General features: G+C 44.5%; 1 protein-coding gene across 1 annotated transcript; it reads right to left on the bottom strand.

Moving 5' to 3' along the window:
* Positions 1–1,968: 1,968 nt before the first annotated feature.
* LOC307081568 (uncharacterized protein) lies at positions 1,969–26,351 on the bottom strand (the record flags this gene model as incomplete). The annotated part of the gene is made up of 4 exons (XM_079744819.1): positions 1,969–2,124; positions 21,837–22,660; positions 23,969–24,067; positions 26,297–26,351. The coding sequence occupies 4 exons, from the start codon at positions 26,349–26,351 to the stop codon at positions 1,969–1,971; spliced, it is 1,134 nt and encodes a 377-aa protein (XP_079600945.1).
* Between the last annotated feature and the right edge of the window lie 9 nt (positions 26,352–26,360).

Raw genomic sequence — 26,360 nt, 5'->3', positions numbered from 1 at the left:
GCTTGCAGCGTGTGCTTTAGTGCGTGCATGTGTTTGCGGGTGTGCGTGTGTGTTTGCGTGGGTGTGTGTGTGTGTGTTTGCTTGCGTGCATGCTTGCAGCGTGTGCTTTTGTGCGTGCGTGTGTTTGCGGGTGTGCGTGCTTGTTTGCGTGTGTGTGTGTGTGTGTAAGTAGATGTAGAAACTCCATCTCGGATGCCCAGAGGCCCCTATTAGGTCCTCTTTCAACCTTTAAGGGGCCCCTACTTTAGCGCCAGGTGTGATGTTGAATCACCATCAGCTGCCATTTCAAAGCCGGCGCTGTAGGTGACATCAGATCTCCCCAACGGTACGGTCCAATGGGTAGGATCTATCCCAGCATGCATCTGGGGGGAAACTCTGGCTTGTGAGGTCACTGAAGACAACGTGGGGTCACCTGGTGGTGAATCAGGGGCGTTTTAAACACCTCCAAACTGCTGTCCTGTACCCCAGCAATGGTGATTAGGTGCTGGGTCCCTGGGCTGAACCAGAGCCACAGAACTCAACCAGGACTTCTGCTCAGTATGAACTCTGTTAGGGATTGGTGATATAGCATCAGGAGGGAAACGCGCTGTGAATGAATGAACTCTTCGTAACGATTCATTCATTGAGGAGACACTTTAGGAGTGGCTTTAGGCTGGGAGTTGTAGACTGTGAACTTTATATAATAGCCACTGCCCAGTTTATATGGAAGACAAAGTACTGAAAATAAACAAGCCTTCTTTATTTTAGCCGCGGTTATAGACACCATTGTTTTTAATGTTTAATTCAATTCAAGCCAAAGTGTCATTTTATAAATTCATTGCCCCACGCGTGTTGAATAATTAATGCTAAAACAACAACCAGCAAACGAAAACGTCCCAGAAGTGGAGGGTTGAAAAGTGTTCCTGCGCGGAGACAGCGGCGGTCTGACTTACGCTCTGTGAAAGATTCATGAGCTCTACATCCCCTGTCTCGGCGAGGACAGCGTTTATCTCTGTGACGCTCGCTGAAAGAGTCCAAAGAGCGTCTTGTTTTGTTTCTGTTATGGAATAAGGCCTACAACATGAGCCACTCTCTTCTCTTAAATAAACAAGTAACAAGTAATCAACTCAGAAGAAGTAAGGTTTGATTTGATGGTACTGATATCATTCACTGGTCATCATCTGAAAAATATATATTTTTAACTAAATCTGGTACATTAACATGTCCTATGCAATGGACATGTCCCTTTTGAATAAATAAATACATCTCTCTCTAACTGACACAACGGGACCACAGCGGCGGCCATTTCAGCTGTACCAATTTGAATGGTCTCTTTTCACATGGGACAAACTCAGCATAATGGTCGTTCTATTGCTCTGGACAGACAGGGACTGTAAGCCATGACAATTACCCAGTGTTGTGCTGGCCTGGCCGCCCACCGGGCTACATAGGGAACCGAACCCACGCCCATGTCAGTGGCACTGTACGTCTCCATCGTTCCATATAATCCCATGGAAACGCGCCAGTGCCATGACGATGCCAGTCTGGGCGGGGTCGCTGGGCGCCCAGAACCCTCTGTGCTCCCTTGTTTACCAGGGGGGGCAGCAATAACAAACAACTAATAATGGAGGACAAATTGTTGTTCTCCATTAACATAGTGCTATTTTGAGCAAGGATTTCAATTTCATCATTGGCACAAATTGTAATAATGTTTACCCAAACACAAATTAATCGGAACATTGATTATTTCAAGTAAAACAAAACACATTGCTAAATATAAACTCAAGCGTCAATGTTTGGACAGCCTAATAACCAATTCCCAATAAATATTGAATCGATAATTAGGTTGAGCCCTGTTGTCCGTTAGAACCTGATACTAAAGTCCTAAACGCTATGGTCTTATCTGTGGCCCTCTGACCCGGACTAAAGCCACGTTTAAGGAGCTAAGTGCAGGCCTGGTGACAGCCACAAAGACTCTCCCCGCTCCACTCAGACCTCCTGCTTCAGGTCCAGGCCTGGGCCCCATCGGTGGCTCCTGACGGGGGGGGGGGGAAAGGTCCTTGCGTGAGGCTTATCAGCGGTGGTCAGGTGCAGCTCATCCTGCAGCTGAGCGGAGGAGATAAGAACCAGCTGGAGAACTGCTCTCTGGGGAACAACACGAGCGCTCAGCGAGCTCCCTGTGCAGAGTTCCACGGTGGGCCGAGTTCCTGGGCTCCAACGGAACCGCGCCGGGATGGACCACTATCTCCTCCCCAGTGGACCCCTATCACCTCCCCACTGGACCACTATCTCCTCCCCAGTGGACCCCTATCTCCTCCCCACTGGACCACTATCTCCTCCCCAGTGGACCACTATCTCCTCCCCAGTGGACCACTATCTCCTCCCCAGTGGACCACTATCTCCTCCCCAGTCGACCACTATCTCCTCCCCAGTGGACCACTATCTCCTCCCCACTGGACCACTATGAATGAATATCACGTGGTCCTAAGTGGAGGCTGTACCAGTGAGGCTGTACCAGTGAGACTGTACCAGTGAGGCTGTACCAGTGAGGCTGTACCAGTGAGGCTGTACCAGTGAGACTGTACCAGTGAGGCTGTACCAGTGAGACTGTACCAGTGAGGCTGTACAAGTGAGGCTGTACCAGTGAGGCTGTATCAGACTGTACCAGTGAGGCTGTATCAGACTGTACCAGTGAGGCTGCACCAGTGAGGCTGTACCAGTGAGGCTGTACCAGTGAGGCTGTACCAGTGAGGCTGTATCAGACTGTACCAGTGAGGCTGCACCAGTGAGGCTGTACCAGTGAGGCTGTACCAGTGAGGCTGTACCAGACTGTACCAGTGAGGCTGTACCATTGAGGCTGTATCAGACTGTACCAGTGAGGCTGTATCAGACTGTACCAGTGAGGCTGCACCAGTGAGGCTGTACCAGTGAGGCTTCACCAGTGAGGCTGTATCAGACTGTACCAGTGAGGCTGTATCAGACTGTACCATTGAGGCTTCACCAGTGAGGCTGTATCAGACTGTACCAGTGAGGCTGTACCAGTGAAGGCCAGCCAGATGTGAGGCTGAAGCAGGTATGCTGCCCAGTGGTGCGGCAGGCCTCATAAAGGAGAGCGCCAGCGGAGGTTGTCCAGGTTACGAGAGAAACGGGGCCCATTGTGTTGCGTCAGGATTGGCTCAGGGGTGCGGGGTCAAACCTTCCAGGCCTCTGATTGGTCAGGAGAGGCGAGGCCCGGCGACCTTGCGACAAACGGCCCAATTAGCCGAGGTACCAGCCGGACACATTCTTCGGTTAACCCCTCGCTGTCAAGCCCACTCACACCCCCCCTCACTCAAGTGTGCACTGGGCAGGAGGGGGTCAAAGGTCAGGGGTCAACAGCTGCTGAGCACCAGGTCCCTTCACGCTCCACGGTCCCTGATCCCAGATCAGCCGCTCACATCATGTAGAGCAGTGGTTCTCAAATGGGGGTCTGCGTACCCCTAGGGGTGCATTGGAGCACTGCAGAGGGTGCTCTAAATTACAATCAAACAAATACAGACAACTGATTTTTTTTCCACCCTGAGCAAGTTTAAATTCTGAACGGAAAACAACAGAAAATCGAGGGGGTGAAGCGCAAAACCTGAAAACAGGGAGCGAGGAGAATCCGTGGGAAAGAAAGCACTTCCAGGAACACCAAGACGTCATCAGTCTCAGGAGGAATATATTTGAATGGGGTTCACCTCTACATGCTCTGACCCTCCGCTGGAGCTGGGCTTCTTTTGTTGTGAGAAATTATATGTGTATGTGTGTGTGCGCTACCGGACTCTGTGTGTGCTACCGGAGTGTATCATTGTGCTTTGTGTGTGAGTGTATACGTGCATATGTGTATGTGTGTGTGTTATCGGACATTTGTAGCACCGTGCTGTTTGTGTAGCCTGTTAAAAGCCTTCTGGAAGAAATACGGTGACTAGTGTTGAGGAGATAAGGAACACGGGGCCGCCTCAAGCTCCCTAACCTCACTCTAACGTCAACACTTGTCAACTCACTCGACCATTTCTCTGACCTCCCCCCCTCTCTCTCTTCTCTCTCTCTCCCTCCCTCCCATTCCCTTTCTCTCTCTGTTTCTCGCTCTCCCTTTCCCTCCCTCCCTTTCCTTCTGTCTCTCTTTGTCTGTCTGTCTCTCTTTCTCTCTCTCTCTCTCTCCTAGCCCCCTCTCCAGCCCTCTCACCCTTTGTTCCCTTAAGCCCTTCTTTACCTCAGTCTCCCCCCTCTCTCACCTACACACCTCCCCCGTCCCCTCTCTTTGTTTCCATTGGCCCTTCATGTCATCTCTCTCTCTCTCTTCTTTCTCCTGTCTTAACCTTCCCCGCACGCCCCATCGATCCTCTCTGGATTCTTTGGTACTTTGGTTCTTCTCTCTCTCTAACTCTGATTCTCTCCCTCTCGGTCTCTCTCTCAGTCACGCCTTGAAACCCTTGCAAGTCTGATTCTGGTGCGTGCGCGTGTGAACGGCCTTCCACACGTTGTGAAAACACAGAAACGTTGCGTCTGTCCAACTTCAACACAGAACTCACAACGTCTGCGTGAAGCAGTGATGGCTTACATAACAAAACATACAGTTGACCTTCAAGCTGTTATATTTAACCGCCGGATGACCTTTCACCTCACTTTTTGTTTGTTCAGAAATGCCTCTTCACACAGGCTCTGTTAATGAGCTAACACAGCAAAAATATATTCATGTTCTGTTTGTACGATATTTAAAATACGTTACTGTAAGAAAGCTGCTGATTTGAAATCAAGTCAAACTCATGCTGCTAAATAGAGGAGAGAGGTGAGAAGAGAGAGGGAGGGAGAGAGAGAGAGAGAGGGGGGAGAGAGAGAGAGAGAGAGAGAGAGGGAGAGAGGGAGGGACACAGAGAGGGAGAGAGAGAGGGGAGACAGAGTGCAAACCAACAGTATTTTTCATGGCTCTAAAACCACTACTTGTATTCATTGTTAATCGTTCAACCAACTTGTTCATAAGGAAAGGAGACACTCAACTGAGAAATTGAGACGGAAAGAGAGTGGGACAGAAAGTCACAGAGAGAAGGGAGAGAGAGAGAGTAGGGAGGGAGGGAGGGAGAGAGGGAAAGGGAGACGGCGAGAGAAAGGACCTTGAGAGAGGGAGAGAGAGAGAGAGAGGGGAGACTCAGAACGAGAGGAGTGAGGGAGAGGGGGAGAGAGAGAGTGAGTCGCAGGTCATGTGTGCATGAAGGTGGTCTTTTCAGTATTATGTCCAGACCACTCCTATCTGGGCTAATGCACTGGGGCATTGTGCTGCCCCATGCTAACACATGTACATCCCCCTACAGTCACACTCAACAGAGATGGCTTCTTGGAGCCATACCCCCGGCGCCATCACACACACATGATCACATACACACTTACACACACACATACCTATGCTTGAACACACACACACACACACACAAACATACACACACAGACACATACATATGCTTACATATACACACACATACACATCCATAAATACTCACAGACAAGCACACACACATACACACGTGCATATACTTACTCACACAGACACACGCACACACACACACAGGCACACACACACAGACACACACACACAGAAAGCTCTGCTGTCACAACAAGCGGAGGGGGATGTGCAGGTCAGGTGACCCGTGGCGTGTGTCTGAGGTCTGAGAAAACAACCCCCCCCCCACCACCCACACACACACACACACACACACACACAAATTCTCCCCAGTAGAATTTCCTCACCAGAAACCCTCTGAGGAGCTAGCTCAACACCACACACAGATAAAGAGAATACCAACACACACACATTAAGAGAGAGAGACAGAGACAGTGTGTGTGTGAGAGAGAGGCTGTGTGGAATTGTTTTTCAGTTTTCATTATCAAACAACATGAAATTAACTTTTCTGCGACTTTTTGATCAAATTAAATGAACAGAGAGAGAGAGAGAGAGAGAGAGAGAGAGAGAGAGAGAGAGAGAGAGAGAGAGAGAGAGAAAGAGAGAGAGAGAGAAAGAGAGAGAGAGAGAGATAACAGAGAGCACCATTCTTATGGTTGTATTGCCCCCCCCCCATATTTAGATAAGAATGAGATTTTTTTTGTCTGGAAACACCAGTCAAACAACCACACACACGCACATTATACTGATATAGAAACACACAAAGAAATTTAATAAATAAAAAACACAAACACATAATACTGATGTAGAAACACAATACAGAAACTTAACAAAAAAAAGTTAGTTACAGTTACACAACATATATTAAACAGAAACAAAATTCTATCAGCCTCATAGTACAGATATGGATACAGATATCCTTTTAGTAAATATAGTTTCTAGACGGAATGATCTTGTGTGACCAGAAGAAGGAAGTCCGGCCGAGGGAAGGGGTTTGTCAGAAGTTCTGGAGGTACCTGCTGGATGAGAGGCTCACCGTTATGAGGGGCCATATGGGACATTATTCAGAATAAGCATGCGCATACACATATGAAACCAAACTCATTCACATACTATACAGAAAACCTCGCACACATAGGAGTGAAAAGCTTTTACATACACAACTGAAACACTCTCACACAAACAACTGAAAAATTATACGCTCACATACACAACTGAAAAGCTTGCATAAAACCTAGTGAAACCTTTTACATGGACTACTGAACTGCTTTAACACATACTAGTAAAATGTTCTCATATACACAGCTGAAAAATGTCCTCCCACACACATATGAAACCATTCACATACACAACTGAAAACCTCATACATACACAACTGAAACACCTTCACTCAAACAACTGAAAAGCTCAGTGGAACCTTTTACATAGACTACTGAAATGCTTTCACACATACTATTAAAATAGCTGCTAAAAAATTACAGTAGCTGCTATTGTTGCTTTACACGGGGAATGCGTTAGCCTAGCGATTGTAATACTTGAACATCTTTACTGTACCGACAGCAATATATTGTTTCACTTCTTATGACAAATGTACTTATTGTAACAAATGCACTTATTGTAAGTCGCTTTGGATAAAAGCGTCTGCTAAATGCCCTACATGTAAATGTAAATGTAAAATGTGCTCAAATACACAGCTACTGAAAACCTCGAGACATGTATGCGAAAGTTTTTCACTCATATGTGTGTGAGGATTTCAGTGAAAATGGAAGGCCTTTGAAGAGGAAGGCATTTCAGTTGAACAGGAAGGTGGTTGAAAATCACTGATGCCTGCTCAACAGCCTACAGGTAGTCTAACCAAAGCAGCTGCATGAGAAGATTGGATATTACTGTACTGAATTGTGAAGATCAGGAACTTAAACTACAATGTATGTTCATCTGATCCTCTTTGTTTTTCAAGTCCAAAGTTTATTTTTTGAGGTGAGAGGCAATGGAGATGATGTGGCAAGTTTTCTTTACTGATGCTCTGCACTGCATTGAGTCACTGCAGAGAGATCTGCATTTCTTGCTGCTGTGCCCAGATATGATCATCATAATAGGGATGTCAGTAACCTACTCGGATCATTGTATAGACGCTTTCGCAACTTGCTGCAGGGACATGAGGCCAGACAGATGTCCACTGATGTGACCAACCATCTGATACTCCCAACAACCTAATGCCAAATGCAGGTGAAGCATATGTACTTGGGAGCCTACGATCATGTGGCATAAGGGTCAAGCGTTGGCGGGTCAGACAGAGCCTGCATCAAGTGGATCCCATTGGGCGGTCATTTAGACGTCGTCATGCTATACGCCGAAGGGTCTTTAGTGTTCAGGCCCCCGAACAGTTATGGTAAGTTCACATGGTGGAAGAATGATTCAAATCCTTTACTTAGGTAAAAGTACTAATACCACACTGAAAATACTCCACTACAAGCAAAAACATGCAAATACCTTACTTAAGTAAAAGTATTACCAGCAAAATGTACTTGCATAAAAAGTGAAAGTACTCATTGTGCAGTATAACGATCCCTGTCAGTGTTTTACTATTATATATGATGTTTTTGGAATTCTATTACTGCTGCATTATGTTGTATTTTACTGTTGTAAATAGACAATAATGCTGATTCTGATCTACCAACAGGCATTTTGACGGCAACCACAAGCTGGTTAGGTGGCGGATGGTCATGCATGGCTGTGTTGATGGCTTCAGCCGGACAATCAAATACTTGCGGTGCTTATCTAACAGAGCCTTAAGTGTCTTGTCATTGTTTGTAGAGGGAGTTGAGAACTTCGGTTTGCCCTTAAGGGACAGATGTGATCACGGAATGGAAAATATACACGTTGCACGTTTTATGTTTAGAGTTGTATCTAGACACTTTATAAACATATTTTTGTTCATGGAGGAACACGGTATACTAGATTCATTGAATGAAGTACATATTTTTTGTCTGCTTTATGTGTATTTACCAAGAATTGAACGGGCAGTAACAGAATTCATCAACCAGTGGAACAACCATGGCCTCTCCACACAAGGGGGGCCGACACCTCTTCAGCTGTGGCATACTGGTGTCATGAACAGCGTAAGAATTCATCCAGTTGTAAATGACATCTTTGATGTTGATAACCATTATGGCATTGATGAAGAAGGGCCATTGCCTGAACTTCAAACCAATAATGTAATTATTCCAGACAATGACGTAACCATTAATGAGACCACAATGAACTTTATTCAACAAGTGAATCCATTTGAAAATGATGGGAACCAAGGGATAAATGTTTTTTCCTCACTTCTACATTTGTTCCAGTGACTAGCAAGTTATGTTAAGTTTTCTTTACAAATTAGTTGGACCTTCAATATTGGACCTTAGCCTTAAAATAGACAACGTTTTTTTTGTTTTAATTAATAGTATATTTAATTAATAGTATTAATAGACTACTGCAACTCGCTCCTGGCTGGACTCCCTGCCTCTGCGATTAAACCCTTGCAGCGCATCCAGAATGCGGCAGCGCACCTCGTGTTCAACCTACCAAAGTTCTCACATGTAACCCCCCTCTTCCGAGACCTCCACTGCCTACCTGTAATAGCTTGCATCAGATTCAAGATGATGGTACTGGCATACAAGGCAGTCGATGGAACTGCCCCTGCCTACCTCCAAGCATTAGTAAAGCCACACACCCCAGCTCGAACCCTCCGCTCAACTACCTCAGCTGGACGTCTGGTACCGCCATCGCTAAGCGCAAGCAAAGGTCGATCAGCGAAGTCACAACTTTTCTCTGTTTTGGGACCTCAGTGGTGGAACGAGCTCCCTACCGATGTCAGGATCGCAGAGTCGCTCACCAGCTTCCGCAAAAGACTCAAAACTCACCTGTTCAGAGTTCACCTCGACTCTGCATAGAAACCAATGCACAGCCACCATTGAATGTTGTACGTCCTGGCACTTGCACATTGCACTTATTCAAGGTACTTATTTGTGTAGCGTCTACAGTAGCTGCCATCGTTGCTTTACATGGGGAATGGGTTAGCCTAGCGAATGTAATACTTGCACTTGGTTCTATGGACATCTTTACTGTACCGACAGCGATATATTGTTTCACTTTTTATGACAAATGTACTTATTGTAACAAATGCACTTATTGTAAGTCGCTTTGGATAAAAGCGTCTGCTAAATGCCCTAAATGTTAATGTAAATGTAGTATGAAGTAAATGCTGGCTGCACAATGTAACTTTGTTGATATGAAACAGTATGATAACGAGACATGTTAAAAATAAAGGTTAACTTTTTTTTAACTGGTTTTAAAACTGGAAATATAAAATGCATCATGAGGCAATACTCACTCAAAAAAAAATTGTAGCAAATGGCAATATCATTTTAAGGTAAATTGTGCATTCAGAAATGAAACTAAAACTGTCCTTTTTAACTTTTTTCAAAGACACACTGACAAACCCATATGTGTTTCCTAATGCAAAGTCAACCTTCTCCTTAAACAGATGGTATGACACAGGTAGTGGCAACTTGATGCAGTTAACACATGTGTTGCTTATCGGGAACATTGGTGTTGAGGAGAAGTTGTCATCTCCTTTATGAATGAACTGGACAGAGGGAGCTGGGGAAAAGCCAATAGGTGAAACTACAGACGCCCCAGTCGCAAAGGTCAATATCTTCTGTAGTTTGGATGGCCCTTCTCCTTCTTATATAAAAACAGAAAATCATAATTGGTAGTTTGTCCAAATAAAGTGTACATGTCAACATCTAAGCTAAATACTAAACCATAACATCTGCTGGTACTGAATAAATTGTCCGATAAGAGTATTTTACTTCTCAAAACCAAAGCATCAAAAAAAATGAATACCTAATTAATTTGTAACACACCTCTCATCTTTCAACAATCTCAAGGTGCTACGTGACAAAAATACAATAAGAGAATAAAGACATTTCAGCTATAATGTTTTTGTGATATAGCCATGTTTTCTAAAAGAAAGAAAAGATAGATGCACAGTAAACTGTCAATTACCTTCTGCATCATGGAGATAGTCTCTCCAGAAGGTAACAACTGTCTCCTCAGCAGTTCTGTTGTTCCCCAATCCATGATGGATTGGGGAGTAGTATTATGTCCTTGTTGGGATAGTTATGCTGCTGTGCCCTAGCTCTGAAATAAGAATGTAACTATTAGACTACATGAAAACAGCCTTAAAATTGCATTTATTCTTTGTTTTATCACAGATTCAGTCGTAGCCAAAACACAATTCAAATAAAGACGTCGACTCGCGTTGTGTACCGACAGGGACGCTGGAAGTAGGGTTGCTGCAGCCTCTGATGAGAGGATGCAAGTGTCATGGCCACTGTTGCGATGCTGTGTATTCAGACAGGAGACAGACAGGGGGTGTCGGCCACACCCCCTGTCTGTCTCCTTGCTTTGCCTGCCACTCAACTGCTCACACCTGGCCTGCATCCACTCATCAACTCCCCTCCAAATACACCTGGTTTCCCTGTAGTCGTCGCCAGAGCGTACTTTGAGATACCGTGTTTTTGGATCGTCACCTCCAGCCTGATACGCCTCACTCACCAACCTACCTCCTGCCTCACTCCTGGTTTTACTCAATAAACCTGTTCGCCGTCACTCCAACACCTGTCCTGTCTCTGTGTTCTGCTCTTGGGTCCAGCAGCTATCACTCCCCCGTTTATTTCGACGAACATTAAATGTTCTTTCAATTTTAAATAGGCTAACTTAAATTGCAAATATTTCATTTACTGTTTAGTAGAAGCGAAATGTGCTAAATGATGAAAAGGCATACAAACAAACACAACATGACGCAAATTACTTAACTCACAACTTGTGGCAGTGCGCTCACTCATGCGCTTTTAATTAATGATCGGGCTATAATAAGACCACGTTGACTACGTAATCGCAGACAAAAGGGGACATTTCATAGTGGATTGTGAAAACCGGGACATTTTAGCGTCCCAACAGGCTTTTGCTGGGACTCGGCACACGCAACTCAAAATCGGGACTGTCTCGTTAAAACCGGGAGGTCTGGTCACCCTAAGTTAAACAACTCGGAAACATGGTAAAGATAATTTCAAATTCCTACGAATTACCTTTTTCTCCGTGTGCCTGATGTCCATCCGCCGAAGCACTGGTGCGCTTGATAAAGTGCTGCACATCCTCTCATGACTGGTGCTGCACCTGGCAAGTGGCAAGCTGCTACGCTGGCGGGATGGGACCAGCGACGCTAGCTGACTGTCCGTGTCAACACATGGCATTACAACATTCGGTTGCTGCCCGATTGTTGTGGCATTCGACAGGGTGCTGATGGTCTCCGCTGAGGCCAATATATTGTTGAGTAATGCAGCTGCTTCTGAAAGCTACCTGTAGGCTGTTGTTGAGCAGACATCAGTGTAGCGCCTGTGTCTGTAGCATGTCGGTCGATTATTTGTCTGAATTGCACGCTTTTTTTTGCTGCAACCACCTTCCGTTTCAACTGAAACGCCTTCCGTTTTCACTGAAATGCCTTCCGTTTTCACTGGAACGTCTTCCGTTTTCACTGGAACGCCTTCCGTTTCCACTGAAATCCTCACACACGTACAAGTGAAAAGCATTGACATACACAACTGAAACACTCTCATACAAACAACGGAAAAATTATACGCTAACATACACAACTGAAAAGCTTGCATAAAAACTAGTGAAACCTTTTACATGGACTACTGAAATGCTTTAACACATACTAGTAAAATATTCTCATATACACAGCTAAAAAATGTCCTCTCACACACATAGGAAACCATTTACAAAGTCTAGTATACTGAAAACCTCACACATACACAAGTGAAAGCTTTTATATACACAACTGAAAAGCTTGCATAAAAACTAGTGAAACCTTTTGCATAAACTACCGAAATGCTTTCACACTTACTAGTAAAATGTGTTCATATATACAGCTGAAAAATTCTCTCGCACATACATATGGAAGTAAATCTGTGCCATCGGATTTTTAAAATAAAAAGCCATTGAATTCTAAGCACTGAATACTTATGCATTGAAATAACGTATCTGGATGTTTTGCCTCTGAATTTAACTCTTTACATTTTCAATAAATAATTTTCAGCTTCATTTTTCAATGTTAAAAAATTCACAATCAAATATTCAATGTTAAAAAATTCTGCTTCAATATTTTCAACATCCCCAAATTCCACATGCCAAAGTCAGCTGCCAAATTCAATGTATGAAATTCAGCGTTAACGTCGGGGGACCCAAGGAAAAGCAAAGACCCAAGGAAAAGCAAAATCGCTCTTAGATTCCACTTGGGTTTTGGATTGTCGGTGCTGTTAAAGTAGCATTTATAATCGTTTACTACTTTAACGGCACCTACAAGCCAAAATTCCTAACTGGAATCTTGATGGTGTGTAGTTCAAAACGTGAGCAGCTTTTTACTTCTTCGCCACCTACAGAGTTTGTTATGTACGATCATTCAAAGACCCCATGTTATTTCCCATAGACATTTGACAGAGGGAACCGGGAGCCTCGGAGACGGGACTTATTCTTCAGAGGTCTATTTAGGAGTCCGGGGGCTCTATATATAATAGTATATAATATAATATTATATATATATATATATATATATATATATATATATATATATATATATATATATATATATATATAATCTTACAATTCACTAGTGCTCAGCGGTCAAGCCTGACATTACAGCTGTTTAAGCGGGCTGTGGACGGGCCCCTTAATTCAAGGGGCCCAGAAGTAGATATCTCCGTTCACTCCAATACAAGTGGGGAACAGGAATGTGTCTCCGCAAAAAATGTCTGGATGTCAATCAAAGAATCATAATTATCTTTATACCATGTTTTAATAAAATGTAAGTTTTCTCTTTTCAAAACGCCACCTCAAGCGTTTTATTAGCCGTTTTATTTATTTATTTTTTGCAGTAGAAGGAGGGCTGGGCAGCTGGAAGGAGTCGTAGTGAAACAAATGTTGTTTCGGCACGGCATCCTAGAGGGCCTAGTGCACGGCTCCGTTAACTTCTCGTGTCCAAGGTTTTTCCTTTTACTTAACATGAATGACGTTGATGATTTTTAGGCACTGTGTTGACTTTTTATCACTTAAAGTCGCCGAAGGATGTGTAGACAGACCTCTCGCTTATGAAGCTACAATGCTAACAATGGTAGACAATAGAGGTGGTTCGGTCGCGAACTGATTCGTTCGAACGAACGAATCGTTAGAACGAACGATCCGAACTGGTTCTTCTCTCTCGTTCGCGTCGGTCGCGTCGGTCGTCTCGTTCGCGTCGGTCGTCTCGTTCGCGTCGTTCGTGACTCAGAATTGACTCCTCCCAGACCCACGACTCGCAGACAGTTCGTTCAGGAAGACGAGGGACCGAGGCGACTCACGGCACACACTGTTGCTTGCACTGCACCAGGAGCAGGTTATAGTTATAACTAGGCTTTACTTAGTTAGCTTCAACGATACATGAAGTAAACATACTTGGAACGTCCATGTAGGCCTACGCAGCAGCACTATGCGCAGGTGATGCCGCATGATATGCCGCAAGGCATATCATTATTAACTAACGCATTATCTCTGAGGTGAAGTAAAGCCTCAGGTGGTCCGTTACATTTTCTTGTCAAGTAGCCTGGTGTTTACATTTTAGGGTTAGGGTTTCACATTGTTCCTTTATCTCGGGTATTTTTTTAATATATAAAATTAACGATATTGACTCAACTTTCAGGATAAAGTGATTCGATTCGCCATTCGATTCACCGGAAACTCGACTGAACCAGTTCAGTCGAGTTTCCGGTAGCACTGAGTCTGACTGACTCAGCTGAGAACCATGCAATGGGTGCATTGCATGATGCGATTCACCGCTACCGGAAACGGAAACTGGACTGAACCGGAAACTGGGCAGAACGAACGAACGAACGATTCGCGAACGACTCATCTTGGCGAACTGACTGACGCGAACTGGTTCACGTAAACGAATCATTGAATCCACCTCTAGTAGACAACAAGAATATTTCTGCATCTGGCACGTCATGCACTAGGGCGTGGCTGGCTCCCATGATGCGGAAGCAAATCTCTCCTTTCTTTTTTCAACCACCTTCCGTTTCAACTGAAATCCCTTCCGTTTTTCGATGAAATGCTTTCCGTTTTCACTGAAATCCTCACACACGTATGAGTGAAACACTTTCTCATACATGTCTGAGGTTTTCAGTATAGGATGTGAATAGTTTCATATGTGTATGTGAGAGAGAATTTTTTCAGCTGCGTATATGAGCACATTTTACTAGGAGGCCTACGTGTGAAAGCATTTCAGTGGTCCATGTAAAAGGTTCCACTAGTTGTTACGAGAGCTTTTCAGTTGTTTGAGTGAAGGTGTTTCAGTTATGTATGTAAAAGCTTTTCACTCGTATGTGTGCAAGGTTTTCAGTATAGTATGTGAATGAGTTTGGTTTCATATGTGTATGCGCATGCTTATTCTGAATAATGTCCTGTACGGCCCCTCATACACCGTACCCCCCAGCTCACCGCCACTGTGAGTCTGCCTGCTGTAAATACCTTCTGGCTAAAGAGCTATCATCTGAGCCTAATCTGATGCAAATACCACACAAACCGTCAGCCATCAGTGGCTCTGTGAGAAGATGTGTTCTAGTGGACATGGGCCAGCTTCTGTGTGAGACCGCTTGGACCAGGCCCTTCTGCTTGTCAGTGGATCTCTTTCCTGATTGGTTCAGGGAATCCAACCTGTCTGTCAATCACATGCACAAAGCGTGTCATAGCTCTACCACAGAATCAAAGGGAGGGAGGGCATGTTATTTAGGCTTAGTTTCTAAATCTTGCTTTCTGCTAATGTTTTCTGCTCTCTCTCGTCACACCTCTCCACCCTTCCCTGGAGCAGCTGGACTCGTACCTCGTCAGTCGTCTCTGCTGAGGAAGAGCGGGGAAGCTAGCCGCGCTAGTTTCCCCGCTCGTGTCAGAGATGACTGACGACGCCTGGCTAGCTTCCCCGCTCTTCCTCAGCCTGGCTAGCTTCCCTGACTCATCCCTCCTTCCTGTCTGTTGAGGCTGATTTCGCCGCGCTCCCGGCCCGTCTGCGCCAGGCTCATTTCAGGGCCTTCGATGGGATAATTGCAGGCTACGGCCGCGTCTATTTCAGAGGCCCAGAGGATGAACCCAAAACCAGCTGAAACACAAGCCTTGTGGAAATTACATTTTTACGGTTCTCCCTCTCATCTGTTACTTTATATTGGTGTTTACTTGTGTTTTTTTATGCCTTATTATGTGTCTTTGCATATTTAGGAAAGCACAATATAAATACAATTATTCTATTATAATTATTATAAATATTATTTTCATTATGATTATTATTATTATCATCAACTTCAGCAACCTTTGTCATTTGTTTCAGAGCTCAGATCTTTCTGCATGTCTGGTAATAAAGGAGATAGAGCACAATAGAACTCACTTCATGAACAGATTCTACTGATCCTGATGAGGGAGGATTCTACTCTTGGATTCATGATCAGCTGCTGAGCCCCACATGAATCCCTCTGAGACCGGGACATGAATCCCTCTGAGACCGGGACATGAATCCCTCCGAGACAGGGACATGAATCCCTCCGAGACAGGGACATGAATCCCTCCGAGACCGGGACATGAATCCCTCTGAGACCGGGACATGAATCCCTCCGAGACAGGGACATGAATCCCTCCGAGACAGGGACATGAATCCCTCCGAGACCGGGACATGAATCCCTCCGAGACAGGGACATGAATCCCTCTGAGACCAGGACATGAATCCCTCCGAGACAGGGACATGAATCCCTCCGAGACAGGGACATGAATCCCTCTGAGACCAGGACATGAACAGCGGCTGGTCGCCAGTCGCCGCCAAAACTCGCATAGCAAGGATTTGAAAAAATAAGATATTTTTCACCTGTAAAACGATAAAAGATAAATATTGAGAGATAACACATTCAATATTATGACTTGGTGCTCGTGTGACGGGACGAGAGCAATGTTCGTTAATATCAAGTATCCAATTTGAAACAGCTGGCATTTGAGCAACACAGCATTTTAAAACCGCCTTTTACTGAGTGTGATATCTCTGGGTGGTGCATGTGGTGCTGTGTCAAATAAAGGCTATTCTGCCTCGGAAAGGAGGTCAATAGAGATTTGTTTTGAGACAGACCGACTCGTGGGTCTTTGTTCACTGTTCCATATCGATAAAGACTTCTCAACCTTTTTTATAAGTTGTGATGGAGTAAGTAGGGCTTCTGGAAGTCGTCCAACCATGTGACACCCAGAAGGACCAGTCCAGTGGAACCAGCAGTGAGGTGGACTCATCTTCCCGATGTTGGACTGGTTGTGGAACCCAAGGGAAGGCGCTCCTCCGATGTTAGAACCCCTCCCCTTCCCCACAGGTCGACACATATTCACAGTTTAAAAGACTTAATATCACAAAATGTTTGGCTATTTTCTGTTGATAAATATGGGGATGGGTTTTTCTTGGGGATTATTGATTATCGAATACGAAGCACTGCTAAAGATGACCACATCCCTGGATAGGTGATGGTTGTCTGCAAAGCTAAGGCTTCAAACTGTTGTGAGCCTCAGTCTATTGCTTCAGTTCATAGAGCCGATGCTCTCAGCCAGAGTGACTTGAACCAACAAGGCTTGAGCCACTTCAGCCCATTTGAGGCTATTGTTGAGATGATGGAGTAAATATCACCTCATTCTATTGACATTAGTAGTGACATCCGCTGCTAATGATTTCCCTCACACAGTCAACATTGGTTTGTGTCAGTTGTGTTAAACACACTATCTGATCTGAGGAAGACATTGTAGCCTTGAATAATGAATGCTTTATGTTAACAATGAAACAACATGTTTTGTTACATATAATATTCCTAATGTGTAATCTCCCAAATCATTGCATATAATTTTCACAGATGGCCCATTCTACAGATATGCCTAAGGCAGTGAATAATCACAGTACAATCACAGAACACAAGCGAGCAGAAGAAGCAGGCGAGTGACAGTATAGTACATCAGTACAATCACCTCAACATTTGATCTGATAAATGTATAGATTTGACAACATTACAATAAAAGTATGAAGCATTAAAACGTCATAGGGCAAATCTGGTGACAATCAGAGATCACATCCAGACACCTCCAGACATCACTAGACACATCCAGAACTCACTAGACACATCCAGACATATCTAGACACATCCAGACATCACTAGACAGATCCAAACATCACTACATTTACATTAACATTTAGGGCATTTATCAAGCGCTATTACCCAAAGCAACTTAGAATAAGTACATTTGACAGGAGAAAGAGAAACAACAATATATCGTTGTTGGTACAGTAAGGATGTTCATAGAAACAAGTGCAAAGCAATAACAATCATTAGGTTAACCCATTCCCGGTTTATAACACAAGACAGTTCCAGATATCATCAGGTACATCCGGACATTCCCCGAGCAACATCCTAAAATCCCCTGGTGATGGACACACCCATCCCCATACCAAACACATTTACTTTCTACATCTCACAAATCCAGCCGCTTAACTCATTACATCCCAGGTCGTTCCATCCTCCGCCATTCCATGTTTTAAGTGCTGCCCTGTGGAGGAACTCGACACAGTCCTGATCGCCGCCAAAGCTGTTAGGCTGGTCCCTACCCCAATACCTGCAGCAGAGGATCCACAACAAAACAAATCTTTCTACCACAACACTTTATATCTAGGCACACATGAGGCTGAGAACCTTCAAAGCACACAATCAATTTTGGAGAAATTCCCAGGGTCGCGGGGCGCCCCCAGACTCCAACAGTTTTAACGATGGGATAGACGACTGGGAGGGAGATGACCTAAGGTTAACTCACGTTGTGGTGGGGGTGGTTCCGTCCACCCAGGTCCAAACCCCTTCGGTCCTGATGTCACTCAAACCTATCCAGTTGTCCGTGTCTGCCGGGAGCAAACTATTGACAAATATCTTCAAAGATATTCACGTGGGAAGAAATTAGAAAAGAGTGTAAGAGCTTGATGGAATTATACTTCTGCGTACTCATTCACGGTTCTGCGTCAGTGATGCTGGAGGCAGTCCACCAAAAGATGTCTGCAGATCTCTTTGATTCAGGATTCTGGGACATGGGGTGATAATTAGATGATTTGATGAAGATGATGACGAAGCACGTGAACAGACAGCAAAGTAACGAGGCAACAGGGCGTGGTGTGCACCAGAGGGGAGAGTCTCCCAGTCCATCCCCAGGAGTCCTGGTGCACTGGTCATACTGGTTCTCCCGTGACGGCGTAGCAAAGTCATGCAAAACGTTTACACTTCCATTCATTTACATTGAGTGCATTTAGCTGACACTGTTATCCAAAGGGATTTACAATTGTACAAAGTACATTTGTCAGAAGAAGGAGAACAATATATTGCTGTCGGTACAGCAAGGATGTTCATAGAAGCAAGTGCCAAGCACCAACAATTGTAAGGCTAACCCATTCCCCGTAAACAACGATAGCTGGGATAGCTGCAACAAATAAAACGTTTTGTTGGCGGCACCTATTGTAAACTATAAATAATGACACCGATTATTTAGGAAGGTCTTTCCCACTCGCCCAACAGGAGCCTAAAAGTGTTCAATGGGTGGAGTGCCCTTTAGGTGTTAGGAGTAGTGCGCCCCAGTCGGTTCCTCCTCACCTGCTCCTCTCTGCTGTTGATGATCACCAGGTCGGCCTTTTTACTCTTGCAGTATTGGCGGCTGTCCTCCCAGTTCTTGTTACCAGTATGGCCTTTGTAACAACTGCATTGGAACTTAATCCATCCCGGAGGACACTTCCGGGCTGCAATTAGATACAGGGTAATAAAAACAACCGTTAAAGGCCCCCTTTTTGATCAGCGGGCGTGATGTTGATGAGCCATCGTGAGCCATGTCACTGTCTCTCCTCTGGTGGCATCACACGGGGGTGTCCACCAGATGTACGCAGGATAGACCAGACTACCAATGGTCTCAGTCCATCAACACCACGCTCGCTGGGAAAATAGGGGACCTTTAGAGAGAGAGAAACTTGATAGCACACATTTATCTACAAAAATGGTCTACAAGATACCAAGTTAGAGGTACTTGGTATCAGCTTTATTTAACCTATAGCAATGTTAAGTGGCTGTGTATATATATATATATATATATATATATATATATATATATATATATATATATATATCAGTGGCGGCTGGTGGTTTTTAAAGTGAGGGAGGAAGGACTGCGCACTTGGTTGCCATTGGCCTGCTTGCACTGTTGGTGTATGGTGGCATAAGAATGTGAGACTCAAGTTGTTTCAGGGTGTTTTGGTGAACTAAAAAATAGTAGGGAAGGATAGTTATGTAAATAAAATTGATACAAAGCCACCAGTGGCATCACTGTAATTTGAAAGCTGGTGGGCAGCATGTCTTTGAAATGGACTACAAGCGCAGAAGGAAAGGATGCAAAGCCCATTAGTCAAATCAGGCCTACTCTTGATTTGTAAAAGTAAATAAAAGAATCTGGGCCTATTTTTCTCCCTCAATGACTGAAGTTATTGGTTGTAATTTAGCTATGCCATTTAAAATGCATCATGCTCTGAATCATTCACCCTTTCCACAATATCAAACAGAACGGTCAGAGTAACAAACTAGTAAAAGAACGAGAACATTATTTTAAACAACCTGATCTATAGGCATGGTGCCCAGCAAGGAAAGTCGCATAGAAGCACCAACGTGAACTTGACACTTTCCGTGGCGTTTGGTTGACCTATCAAGATTTTTCACATCAGTGAAACCATGAACAGCCCACGTTGGAGATTTGCCATTATTCATTAGCAAACAGGGCCAGCAATACAGTCGATTGCTAGTAATGCTACCAGTAAGCCATGAGTACCTAGAGAACCATGTCGCACCCACAACACTGACGTTGCCGTTACCTTTGGTGATCTCGATTTTGCGAAGTGGTCTACCTTTTTCTTTGGTCGCTAACTTAGCACTGTAACTCAATGAATTGAATGCTTTGCAATTAAACATAAACAATGTCCTCTGTTTCCAATGTTTCCATTGTACACTTTATTCGCAAATGTTAGAATCTCGTTATCCTTCAGATGACTTCACCTGCTTTGGGTCTCGCGGCAGTGCAGGCAGAGCGGGTTTGTTATTGAGAGCGTTGCCAGATTGGGCAGATTCCCCGCCCAATGATAATTTTTCGAGCCTTGGTTAAAAGTAGCCCGATTGGGTGGGAAATCAGCCCAATCTGGCAACACTTCTCAGTGTTGCTAGCCAGGGATCCTGCTTATTGGTTCATAGCGCAGAGCGAATAGATTTTTGCGCGATTCAGACGCCTTAAGGTCACACCCACTCAGAGGAGGACTTTCCTCCTCTCTCCCATTGCAACCCATGTTATACACCGGCCGCCAGTACTTTTGGGGAAATGAATGGGAGTCAACAGAGGCTGAGGGAGGACCTTCCTCCCTGAAGTATACTATATATTAGGCCTTTAACACAAATGTCTTTGATTGAGACATAGAAATCGGATCAGCCAGCTTGGCGTCTCAGATTCTACATTGATGTAGATATTGATCTATATTACTAAGTCCAAAATATGTTGATATTATTTGCAACTACTAAAAAGATACACAAAAAATATGTAAATAATTGTAATCATATGTATATACTGTGTATATGTAACAAAAACAACTCCACTTACATTGAACTGCGTCATTCAGGGCTTTGACCTCCGTCATGAGTTTGGAGCTTGAGTCGTGTAGCTGGTCTCTCTCTTTGGTAAGGTTGCTAGCCTGGCTCTCTAACTGGTCTCTCTCTTTAGTAAGGTTGCTAAACCGGCCCTGCAGCTGGTCTCTCTCTTTAGCAAGGGTGCTAAACCGGCCCTGTAGCTGGTCTCTCTCTTTAGTAAGGGTGCTAAACCGGCCCTGTAGCTGGTCTCTCTCTTTAGTAAGGGTGCTAAACCGGCCCTGTAGCTGGTCTCTCTCTTTAGTAAGGGTGCTAAACCGGCCCTGTAGCTGGTCTCTTTCTTTGATAAGGGTGCTAGCCTGGCCCTGTAGCTGGTCTCTCTCTTTGGTAAGGGTGCTGAACCGGCCCTGTAGCTGGTCTCTCTCTTTGGTAAGGGTGCTAGCCTGGCCCTTTAGCTGATCTCTCTCTTTAGTAAGGGTGCTCAACCGGCCCTGTAGCTGGTCTCTCTCTTTAGTAAGGGTGCTAAACTGGCCCTGTAGCTGGTCTCTCTCTTTAGTGAGGGTGCTAAACTGGCCCTGTAGCTGGTCTCTCTCTTTGGTAAGGGTGCTAGCCTGGCCCTGTAGCTGATCTCTCTCTTTGGTAAGGGTGCTAGCCTGGCCCTGTAGCTGGTCTCTCTCTTTGGTAAGGGTGCTAAACTGGCCCTGTAGCTGGTCTCTCTCTTTAGTAAGGGTTCTAGCCTGGCCTTGTAGCTGGTCTCTCCCATTAGTAAGGGTGCTAAACTGGCCCTGTAGCTGGTCTCTCTCTTTAGCAAGGGTGCTAAACCTGCCCTGTAGCTGGTCTCTTTCTTTGATAAGGGTGCTAGCCTGGCCCTGTAGCTGGTCTCTCTCTTTGGTAAGGGTGCTGAACCGGCCCTGTAGCTGGTCTCTCTCTTTGGTAAGGGTGCTAGCCTGGCCCTTTAGCTGATCTCTCTCTTTAGTAAAGGTGCTCAACCGGCCCTGTAGCTGGTCTCTCTCTTTAGTAAGGGTGCTAAACTGGCCCTGTAGCTGATCTCTCTCTTTAGTAAGGGTGCTAAACTGGCCCTGCAGCTGGTCTCTCTCTTTGGTAAGGGTGCTAGCCTTGCCCTGTAGCTGATCTCTCTCTTTGGTAAGTGTGCTAGCCTGGCCCTGTAGCTGGTCTCTCTCTTTGGTAAGGGTGCTAAACTGGCCCTGTAGCTGGTCTGTCCCTTTAGTAAGGGTGCTAAACCGGCCCTGTAGCTGGTCTCTCTCTTTGGTAAGGCTGCTAGCCTGGCCCTGTAGCTGGTCTCTCTCTTGAGTCAAAGCGTGGTTACTTAGTTGAAGACTGGCTCTCTCGGCAGCTAGAGTCTGGTATCTATCGTGCAGACCCGTGCTGTTCCTCGTCAGGTTCCTGTATCTCTCCTGTAGTTGCTCCTCCTGCTTGGTGAAGGCGTGGTGAAGCCTCTGGCCCACACCACCTCCAACTGAGAGGAGAGGGAATAGTGTCTTTATTTCTATAGATAATTGTATTATTATCATACTATATTATTATCTGTCCTTAATAGTCCTGACAGTAACTGTTTACTTTAAATGTTTTCTTTTGTTTTATAAACACAAGCATTAATGGGTCACATTCTGGCATTTTCTAATACATCTACATTTAGCAGACGCTTTTTTCCAAAGCTACTAACAATAAGTACATTCATCAGAAGAAAGAGAAACAACAATATATTGCTATCGGCACTGTAAAGATGTTCATAGAACCAAGTATCAACAATCGCTAGGTTAACCTATTCCCCTTCTACAACAAAGCTAGGAAAAGATGCTACACAATGCTCAGTACTATTTTTAAGTGCCAGGACATACAACATACAATATGTGCGCAAGAGTGCCTGATACAGAGAACTGTTAAAGCAATCACCATCCGAAACATCAAGCTGTTGTCCGGACCACAGTTGGAGCATTGAAGTCATTTTCAGAATCTGACCGGAGATGTCCCAGACCGATGTCCTGAATGGTCCTATTTTCAGTGATGTTTTTACAGTTAACGTTGCCGGCCGCGATTCTTTTCCAACAAGTGTATGAATCCGTACTATCTGATTACAAGATGGCTGAGCGGGACAGACCTAAAGATGAATAATGCTTTAATGGTCCACAGTGCCTGCCTGACCCCTAAATGTGGTCACATGTTCAACGGTTTTGTAATTTGATGATTTAATAAACCATTGGTGTGAATATTGGAATTTATTGGAGGAAAATATCGACATAAGGTCAAGTGAGATTGGAAACCAAGCCATCTATGTTTTTTACTGTTAAGATTTATTTCGTCAATGTATCGAAACCTTACCGAACCGTTACCCCACCGTAAGATATCGTACCAAACCGTCCGTTTTGTGAACCCTTTCACCCATAGTGGCCTGGGCTGCTATCAGATCCTTTACATACATTAAAAAATGTGCCACTAGGGGGCGATGTGGTAGGAGAGGAGTGAAACATCCCTCCTGAGTTTTATTGATGTCATAAATGACTTTATAATCTCAATGTGGTCTTCGATGACCATAGATATATATATACTGACTAGATATCGCCTGAGCTGCGCTGTTCAGTGGACGTTCATTCATTCAGGTGGGTGGCTACCCCCTCCCCCGCCAACAATGCCGCCAAGATGGCGGCATTGTTGACGCATGCTTAGAAGCCGAATGTGATATCTAGTCGGTATATATATATCTATGTTCAATGACCAAGACCTGCTCCAGACGTTCCAGGTGCACCATCATGCAGACGTTACTCACAGTAAAACTGCGTTACGTTTCCAGCCAGAGACGAGGCACACAGCAGCAGCAGCCCAGCGGTCACACACCTGGAGGGCCGGCACCGTTCCTTCACCCCCCCTGGAACAGAGCGGCCCGGAGGTAGCTCGTTAGCCTAGCATGGCATCACGGTTGGGGGCGAGGAGGAGGAGAGGGTTGGGGTGAGCTAGGTTGGGGGAAGGATATGGTGAGTAGGGGTGGGTGGAGGAGGAGTGATTTGGGAAGGGTGGAGGAGGGTTTGGAGGAGGGGGAGGTGAAGGAGAGGGTGAGTTGGGGAGGTTGGAGGAGGATGAGTGAATTGTGGAAGGTCAAGGAGGATGAGGTGGAGGAGAGAGTTTGGTTGAGGTAGGTTGGGTGAAGCTGAGGGTGAGTTGGGGTGGGTGGAGTAGGGTGAGTTGGAATGGGGGGAGGAGAGGGTGAGTTGGGGAGGGTGGAGGAGGGGTTAAGGTGAGGTGGGGTTGGGATGGGTGGAGGAAGGTGAGGTGGAGGAGTGAGTGACTGGGGGAGGGGGAGGAGGGGGAGTTGGAGGAAAGGGTGAGTTGGGGTGGGTGGAGGACCGTTTTGGGTGAGGTGGCGGAGGGGTTTGGATGAGGTGGGTAGAATTCAACCAAAAATTCCTTTCTGATGCCTGTATCCTGAAACATCCTAGTAATTTATATTATGAAATCATAATCAAATATTTAATTATATATAGCTGTTCGTAACGGCAGACTCTAGGTCCTTATAGTCCAGGCAAAGTAACGTTTTACGACAGACTAATTGCAAAAATATTCTTTTACATCTTAGATCATTTCTATGAGGTGTCCAGAACAACATACTAAAAGTCCTAAGAAATCCTAGAGGGAATATGTAAAATTATCATCAATCCAAGAGGTGCGCCAATAAGGCCAGGCAACAATACACCCCAATGGGGCTGCTTTTATTTCCTTTACTCGTATCAAAATGAAACTTTACACAATAAAGTACCCTTGTAAAGTGAAAATTTTTTGCATTACAAGATTCTTTTGAAATTAATTTGAATGTGCGCATGAGTTTCAAAATTATTGACTGTCCTCATTTGCATAGGCGGAAAGGCCAATACCCTAACCCTAACCACCATTCATATGTATGACAAATACATTCCTCACAACACTGCAAAGCTACTTTACAAACGATGGAAGTCTGATGGGTGGCCCGCCTGGTCTGAAATACTTGCTAACTACAAAAAGAGAAGCAGTTTTGGTGTCTGCCAGAATTATTTTAAAGAGTGTCAATCTGGTTTTTCATCTGTCTTCTGTGTGAGAATGAATTATTTAGTTGGTAAGAATGACTTCTGCCTATAATCTCGTAATCTTACCAATACCAATCATTTGTAAATCTACCAGCCCAAAATGTTATCTCACCACGTTAATAATGACAAATATGGCTACTTTGAATTTCTTCTGATGTTATCCGTGGAGGGATTTCATTAGGTAAGGCTTGTTCGCAAACAAAAAAATAATAATTAGAAAGCAACTGGAGGCAAGATTCTGCAATACATTCTTAAGGTCAATATAAGTCTATTTGTGGCAAATGACCCAGGTAAGTGTGGCAAGTGACATCAAATTGATCGTGTTTATGCATAGGTTAACTTACTGAATGGAAATGAATGTGTTCGTTTTTTGGCCACTGTTTTTCTACTTCACGTGACTTCTTGGCTTCTTGGCCATAAGTCAATTAGGCCTAGTGTTGAGCTCAATTGCATATTTAAATAGATTTTTCCAAGATCTTGTGAAACAAAAATGTTACTTTAATTTATACTTTTACTGTGTGCCGTTTGATTGTGATAGGAGTAAAGAAAAAAATAAGCCCATAAGGGTGTATTTTGGGCATATTAGATTAGTATACTGCTCATTTTCTTAATCAAATTCATTTTCAAAAAACTTGTAATTCAAACAATTTTGCTTATCATGGATACTTTCATTGCATAAAGTTTTATTTTGATAGGAGTAAAGGTAAGAAATAGCCCCATTGGGTTGTATTGCTGTCTGGCCTTACGGGCACACATCTTGGATTGATAAGAATTAAACGTATTTCCTCAACTAGGATTTCTTAGGACATTTAGTATGTTGTTCTGGACACCTCATAGAAATGATCAATCCTGAAAGATAAAAATATTTTACAATTAGTTATATTTTTGGCTCCAAAATGAGTTACTTTGCCTGGACTATTAAGGACGACTGCCAGTAGACTGAGGACATTGGGAATCACACTCAGAACCTTTGGGTCGAGGGAGTAGAAGCTGCTATCCACTGTGTGCTGAAGAAGGGTTAGTGAAGAAGAGTGAGTTACCTTGAGGAACAATGAGGTTTCGGATCCCGTCTTCATCCATGTCCATCCGCTGCATTTCTTCTGC

The sequence above is a fragment of the Pollachius pollachius genome, assembly GCF_949987615.1.
Source record: "Pollachius pollachius genome assembly, chromosome: 10".
NCBI lineage: Eukaryota > Metazoa > Chordata > Actinopteri > Gadiformes > Gadidae > Pollachius > Pollachius pollachius.
Note: the sequence above shows the minus strand (reverse complement) of the source record. Positions and strands in the feature narration are given on the sequence as shown.